The sequence below is a fragment of the Camellia sinensis genome, chromosome 2 (genome assembly GCF_055761805.1).
Source record: "Camellia sinensis isolate YWXY chromosome 2, ASM5576180v1, whole genome shotgun sequence".
Lineage (NCBI taxonomy): Eukaryota > Viridiplantae > Streptophyta > Magnoliopsida > Ericales > Theaceae > Camellia > Camellia sinensis.
The window spans coordinates 208,705,692-208,713,902 of NC_138962.1; the positions used below are offsets into that span (position 1 = coordinate 208,705,692).

Here is an 8,211-nt window from a genome sequence, read left to right on the forward strand (position 1 = left end):
GTCAATGCACAGTCTCAGTGAGCCATCTTTCTTCTTTACAAACAAAACAGGTGCACCCCATGGCGAAGTGCTAGGCCTGATAAACTTCTTATCCAGTAGTTCCTGTAGTTGCACTTTCAACTCCTTCAGTTCAGTTGGAGCCATTCTGTAAGGAGCTTTAGATATCGGCTGTGTGCCCGGAATTACCTCAATGGTAAATTCAATCTCTCTATCAGTCAAATCCCCTGGAAGATTATCTGGAAATACATCTGGGAATTCTCTAACTATAGGAATACAGTTCATATTAGCATTATCATCAGTAGACACGGTCAAAACAGAACACAGATACCCTTTACATCCCTTTCTAATCAGTTTAACAGCTTTTACAGATGAAATCAGATACGGGGGAGGTACTACTCCAACCCCATTAAACACAAATTCAGGTAGACCAGGTGGACGGAAAACTACTTGTTTCGTTACACAGTCTATGGTGGCATGATATTTCGTTAACCAGTCCATCCCCAATATAACATCAAAATGGTCTATGTTCAGTGGCAGTAAATCAATAAACAGATGTGCATCTTCAACAATAATTTCACAAGCAGGATACATATATGCACAGGTCATAGATCCTCCTACGGGTGATGACACTGCTAACAGATAGTTCATGGGTTCCAAGGGTCTATTCAATTTACGCGAAAAAGCATGCGATACATAAGAATGTGTAGACCCCGAATCAATCAATACATATGCATTTTGTGTACAAATAGAGAGAATACCTGACACAACGGTCTCGGTATTCTGCACATCTCCTGGTACTAGGGCGAACACTCGGCCCTGCCTCATAGGCTCTTTCCCGGTAGCTTTAGGGTTCGGTTTTGGTGGAGCGTTTGATGCTGCGCCGCTGGCTGCAGCTTTGCTGTTGCCCTGAGGAGCAGAAGGACAATCTTTAACCATGTGGCCCACCTTGCCACACCTATAACAAGCTCCAGATAGTTTGTAACAAACTCCCTTATGATTTTTCCCACATTCAGAACAGGGCGGTATTGTACGGTTTCCTTGACTAGAAGTAGTCATTGACCCTGTGTTTTGCTTTTTGTTCAACGGGTTGTGTTTGCCTTTCTTAAATTTGAAACCCTGCCTTTTACCATGCCATTCGGTTGTTGGTGTTTCAGATTGTTTTACTGCTGCAATGTTCGACTCGGCCATCAATGCCCGGTCGAGAACACCCACAAAGGTCGGTAATTTCAAAACATTTATCCGGTCAAGTATTGCCACATTAAGGCCGCCTTCAAATTTTCTGGCCTTCTTATACTCAGTATCCACCATATGCGGTGCATAACGGGCAAGCTCAGTAAATTTGGTTTCATACTCTGCAACGGACATTGTGCCCTGCTTCAGCTGTTCAAATTCAGTCACTTTTCTATCCCTAACACACTGAGGGAAATACTTTTCAAAGAAGGACTCCTTGAACTGAGCCCAAGTCATAACAGCATTTGTATCACGGATCAACATCCACCACCTTCTAGCTTCTTCTTGTAGGGTGAAGGTAGCTAACAGTACTTTGTTCGCTTCTGAGCACGGAAACACTTCGAATAATTTTTCTGTTTCAAGCACCCAAGCTTCAGCCTTTAACGGTTCGAGGCCTCCCTGAAAGGATGGCGGTTTCATCTTGCTGAATTTATGGGTGAGAGCAATAATATCCCCATCATCCACATTCACATTAGGTTCCGGCTGTACCGGAGGAGGAGGAGGTGGGGGCGGTTGGTTCTGTTGTTGTTCAAGTCTAGCAGTTATCAGTTTTATCATTCTTTCCATTCTTTCCATTCTTGCCTCAGTAGATGAGGACTCAGGTTCATTTGCATTGTCCATTTCACTATAAGCAGTTATAACAGTTTTAAACATAAGCAGTCATTGGTTTAACAGTTTACCACATTAGCATGTATTCAGTCATAACATAACCACACACTTATCATGCTCATGAGATGCCCTAATAACTTTTCTAGGACACCCTATAGCTCATTTGGACACGTGTGTGCGGTATAACTCGTGGTAAGTATCGCTCTGATACCACTCTGTCACGACCCAAACCCGGCCCTATGGGTTTAGCACCGTAACCGGCCAGTAATCCGAGATTACCGAAGGCCTGCTGAACAGTAATACAGTAAAACAGAGTACAGGGCCTGGCGGAAGCCAATACAGTAAATGAATAGTGTCCATTGAGCTGTGACAGTCTGTATGCAAAAAGGCTTTTCATACATTCACACATAAACAGTACAGAACAGTATGTACAATATTGACATCCATTCAACTAGGGACTCAACCCTACAGAACAGTACAGAAAACATTCCGTCTGTACAAAACAGTACGGTCTATACAAAACAGTAAAACAGTACAGAAGGGGGAAAAACAGACAAAACACCCCCAAGCCATAGCATGGCAACTCGGAACCTCGCAGTGAGGCACAAAGGCTGGCTTGACAAAACTGGAGTAACCCCGACGCCTCTAGCTGCGGTCTGGTGCCGGTACACCTACATATATATATGAGCAGTGAGCTAAAGCCCAGTGAATAACATAAAGCGTAAAGGGGTTTAGAATGAATGTCCTTACAGTAATGAAAACAGTTCAATTCAATCAGTATTTCGGTCGTTCAGTACAGTAAACAGTCATATGTGGTACATCCATTAGTATAACAGTAACAGTAGGTCTTAAAAGACCGAACAGTAATGATGGCCATCAGTCAGTAAACAGTAGTGGTTCCACGAGGGAACCGACAGAGAATTCTGTCGCAGTAACAGTAACAGTAAACAGTAGGTACTAAGGATGCCACAGTACAGTTCAGAAATAAAGGACATACATTCATTCAGTAAATAATACCAGTTCAGTAAACAGTTTAGTTCAGTATTCAAAAGATAATCAGTTGAACATATCTTTACACAATTGTTACTCACAGAGTTCTGGGCTACAATATGCTAGAGCGTGTCTCCCCAGTTGCCAACCCTACACAGTTCACAGGTTGAACACACACTAAGCTACACAGTTGGGCAATATCATAACTTAATCCCTAATTTGCCTCGGTGTGTTCTACGTCTATATCCTCAACAAGATGTCTTAAACTAGGCCTAAGAATGCCTAGAATGGGATGAGGATGCAAAGATGTACATTTAAAAGCATTTTCAGAAAAACAGAGTCCCGCTCGAGCTCAGGTTTACCCGCTCGAGCGGACATGCAACAAAGGTACACGCTCGAGCGTAAACTTTCCCGCTCGAGCGTACTGTGAAAGTACTGGACGGGTGAAATCTCCGCTCGACGCCCGCTCGAGCTCGAGACATGACTTCGCTCGAGCGCCCAATCCTCCGCTCGAGCGGACTGTAAAACAGTGCAAGATGCTGGAAGCTCGATTTTCCCGCTCGAGCGGCACTTCCCCCGCTCGAGCGGACAACTGAAATCTGGAAATCCCAGATTCGATCTCCAGGTCTAAAACCAAGCTCAAAAGCATCAAAACCAATCCTCTTGGGCCCATTTTCTGGAAAACACTTAAAAACACATAGGATATCATGTTTCAAAGCTCAATTTTTAAGAAATCAAAGCCCAAGGGTGTTTAATTCAAACCCAATTCCAAATCATTTTCAAGAACAATCTTCAAACATGACATGCATGATCTTAAATCGTTTTCAAAGCTTTAATGCTGTTTCAAAAGAGCTCAAACCTTCAAAGATAAGATGAACTCATGGAGTATGACCAAAAGATGGACATGCATGTGAGGTATGGTGAACTACCACCTCAAAACTTCAATATATGTACATGCATGCAACACTTAAGCTTCAATTGATGCTCTCAGGAGCCAATTCTTTTTCAAAACATGGTGAAATCATGGACTTAAACATGATTATGAACATGCATGTAACCTTTTGCCATGAAAACAACTCAAACATCTACACTACAAACATGCATGCAAAGATTGAGCTTCAATTCACCATTAATGGACCAAATCATGACTTAGCTCTACAAATTAACATGAACCATGCAAGAATCAACTCAAAACATGAACAAGAAGACAATGGAGCTACCTTTAGTCTTGTATTTAGGATAGGGAAGCTCAAATGTACAAAAACTCCTTCAATTCTTCAAGATTCTCAAGCTAAAACAACAAGAACAATTCTCTCTCTCTCTAACTCTCTTCTAGGTCGGTTAGAGGCAACACAAGAGCTGATGAAATGTTGATTTTTAATCAGATGCATTAAGTGTAATAAGCCTCAAAAGGTTTGAGGTAGTGGCCCACTACAAGGCTAGTTTGGTAAATAAGTCCAATTCATGCGATTAACTCATTTTAATCTAATTTAATCATACCTAATCAGTTTTCAGATAAATATTCCATAAAATTACATAAATTATGTTGATCATAAAACACCGATCAATTTCTAATTCGGTCGCCGATAAGGCCTTCAATTAGCAGTTTAAACATATAAGCATGAACAGATAATCATACTGTCAACAGATAGAATGCAATTTAACTAACATATACTCAATCAATTCGGTTTCCAATTTCAATCAGTCAGTTCAGTACTTTAATCAGTTCAATTATCAGTCAGTTATCAGTCATTATCAGTTCCGTTTAACAGTAATCGGTGATTATCGGTAATCAATCCGTCATTAATCAGTAAACAGTATGGGGGTTGTTACAACACCTCAGTATACCGACCGAACTGCTCGAGTCAACTGATCAGCACTTACCCGACCACCCGGTCGGTTCGAACCGTACACTCCCCTCAATTCTCCCATGGAACAAGTCTTGAACCAGATCCAGCGAGATTATAACTTGAAATGGCCACAACCCTCACGGTCTCCTTCCAGTCGGCGAGATCAATCCAAGTATTGTCGTTTCCATCAGGACCACGACCACAACATTGAGGAATGTGTCAACCTCAAAGACCAGGTAGAGAATCTGATACGCTAGGGTCGCCTCAGTCGGTTCACGGCAGCCCGCCCTCAACAGTAGCCAAGGACAAAACCCGCCGGAGGCCGCCGCAGACAAACCCCTCCCCGACAACCCCCATAGCTTAACCAAGATAACGACAAACCCCCACTACAACCCCGACCCCAAGGTAACCCTGCTCCTACGGTCGGAGAGATCAGAGTCATCACTGGCGGGCTTGTATGTGGAGGACCATCCCGTTCGACCCAGCATGCCGAACCCAAAAAAATTAGACAGGGCTCCGACAAAGAAGTCGCGACATTGGATCGCCCCTCCAAACACCCCAAACAGTGGATAGAACCCATCACCTTTACGGAGGCTGACTGCATAGGCATCCGTTACCCTCACGACGACCCCCTCGTCATCTCCATTCTCCTGTCCAATTACAAAGTCAGACGAGTGCTTGTCGACAACGGCCGCTCTTCAGACATCATCTTTCTAAACGCCTATCGCCAATTCTAGGTCGAAGAAGAAAAATTTTCCCCTCTTCAAACCCCGCTGGTCGGCTTCACAGGGGATCGGGTGATCTCCATAGGCTCCATCAATCTTCCCATTACCATCGGAGAGTATCCATGGCAAATCACCAGGTTAATCACTTTCCTTGTCATCGATTGTCCTTCTACTTATAGAATAATCCTCGGTCGCACAGCCCTTAACGCTTTTCAAGCTGTCACATCGACATACTATCTGGCCATGAAATTTCTCACCGACCTCGGGGTCGGCACCGTGAGGGGAGAGCAGATAGTGGCCAGAGAATGCTGAGTCACTTCGCTCAAAGAGGTCAAGCTGAAGGAGGCCATGATCATGAAAGGACTCGTCGTCAGAGACGAAGACGAGTTAGTCAGAGGGAAACTAGTGGAAGAACTTGTTGAAGTCCCCCTCGACCCTACCAACCAACAAAAACAGCCAAGATCGGTAGCCAACTATCCTCCCAGGACAAGGCCGACCTTACACCCTCCTAACCAAGCACAATGATGTATTCGCCTGGACCCATTCCAATATGCCGGGTATCGATCCCTCATTCATCACTCATCGTCTCAGTATCAAGCCCCACTTTTGACATTTCTCCCAGAAGCAGCTTGTCTTTCACCCGAAACGCAATGCCCTTATTGCCTTTGAGGTAGACAAACTACTGGAGGCACGATTCGTCAAGAACGTAGACTACCCCAAATGGCTGTCAAATGTGGTCCTGGTCAGTAAAAATAATGGTAAATGGCGACTCTGCATCGACTACTCCAACTTTAATTGAGCTTGCCCCAAAGATAGTTATCATCTTCCCTGCATAGATCTGCTTATCGACGCCACTACCGGACATCAGATGCTCAGTTTCATGGACGCCGACTGACTAGGAACACACCTCTTTCATCACAGACAGAGGAATTTACCACTATCGTGCTATGCCGTTTGGATTGAAAAATGCTGGAACAACTTACCAACCGTTGGTCAATTCCGTCTTTCATCACCAGATAGGCCGTATCATGGAAGTCTACGTCGATGACATGCTTGTCAAGAGCAAACTTTCTTCTGATCATCTGACAGACCTGTAACAGACCTTCGAAGCCCTACGCAAGTATCAAATGAAGCTGAATCCGGAGAAATGCGCCTTCGGCGTAGGATTTGGGAAATTCTTGGGCTTTATGGTCAGTTAGCGAGGCATCAAGGCCAACCCCGAAAAGATCAAGGCCCTGATAGAAATGCGGTCTCCCAGAACAGTCAACGAGGTTTAACGGCTTACTGGCAGAGTCACCGCCCTCAACCGTTTTATTTTTTGCGCAACAGACAAGTGCCTTCCCTTTTTTAAAGTCCTCCGATACGCTTTTGAGTGGACCACCAAATTCGAAGAGGCCTTTCAAAAATTAAAGCAGTGCATGGCCAACCCCCCTTACTCTCTCAAGCGCTCCCAGGTGAAACCCTCTTTCTTTACTTAGCTGTATCAAACACCACAGTCAGTGTGGCCCTCATTAGGGAAGACAGCTTAGTACAGCGCCCGATCTACTACATTAGCCGAGCTCTCAGGGGGCAGAACAGAACTACCCTTTGCTGGAAAAAATGGCCCTTGCCTTGGTCATAGCCTCAAGGCAACTCCGACCTTATTTCCAAGCTCACCCCATAGTGGTCCTCACTGATCAACCTTTGAAGAAGGTCATGCAACAACCATAGCTGTCCGACAGACTTATGCAATGGTCTGTCGAGCTCAGCCAATTTGAAATCTCTTACCGACCTCGAATGGCGATCAAAGGACAGGCCGTCACTAATTTTATCTTGGAATTCACCAATCCCACTCCAGCCGCGCTCCCTCCGCCAAGGCAATTCAACACTGAGACAGAAGACCCCCACTCCTGGACCGTCAATGTCGATGGATCACCCCGCAAAGAAGGCAGTGGGGCTGGTCTCATCCTCACCGCTCTTGAGGGCAGTTATTTTAAGTGTGCCCTCCATTTCCTGTTTGACGCAAGCAATAATGAAGCCAAATATGAGGCCTTGATAGCAGTTCTTCGCCTAGCCAGAGACATTGGTGTAAGCCATATCCAAGTGTTCAGTGATTCCCGATTGATTGTCGGGCAGATTACGGGAGAATTCGACGCGAAGGAAGACATGATGCGGGCCTACCGGGACATTGCACTCCCTCTTGTTCGCCTTTTCAGTACTTTCCATATCAAACACATCCCTTGGTCAGAAAATTTCAAGGCAGATGAAATGGCCTAATTAGCCTCGGCCGACCAGTCAGACCTCAGCTATGGCATCCGCCTTGAATACCTAGCCCATCCGGCTACTTCCCCAAACCAGCAAGAGGTTCACTTCCGCCTTAAGCCGTTGTTAGGCAGAACAATGGAGGCTTACATCAACGACATGGTAGTCAAGAGCAAGGATGAGAATGACCATCTAAGGGACCTAGGTGAGATGTTCCAGATTCTAAAGAGGCACAAGTTGCGCCTTAATGCATCTAAGTGCGCGTTTGGTGTAGAATCTGGCAAATTTCTGGGCTTCCTAGTGACCAACCGGGGTATAGAGGCAGACCCCTCCCAGATCAAAGCTATTCAGGATTTGGAGAGGCCTAACTTAATAAAAGAAGTGCAGCATCTCACCGGCATGACAGCTGCACTCAACCGATTTATTAGTCGGTCGTCAGACAGACTACGACCATTTTTTCAAGCATTAAAAGCCAAGTTTGAGTGGGACGAAGAATGCGACCGCGCTCTGGAAAACTTGAAAGAATACATGTCTTCTCCACCACTACTTGTCACCCCAATATATGG

General features: G+C 45.0%; 1 protein-coding gene across 1 annotated transcript; it reads left to right on the forward strand.

Moving 5' to 3' along the window:
• The first annotated feature begins 7,180 nt into the window (after window positions 1-7,180).
• Window positions 7,181-7,660, forward strand: LOC145819399 (uncharacterized). Its single transcript, XM_082913385.1, has one exon. The coding sequence runs from the start codon at window positions 7,181-7,183 to the stop codon at window positions 7,658-7,660; it is 480 nt and encodes a 159-aa protein (XP_082769511.1).
• Window positions 7,661-8,211: the final 551 nt, after the last annotated feature.

Coding starts and splice junctions, on each gene's coding strand:
- LOC145819399 (XM_082913385.1), top strand. CDS start 7,181: ATGGCGATCAAAGGACAGGCCGTCACTAATTTTATCTTGGAATTCACC.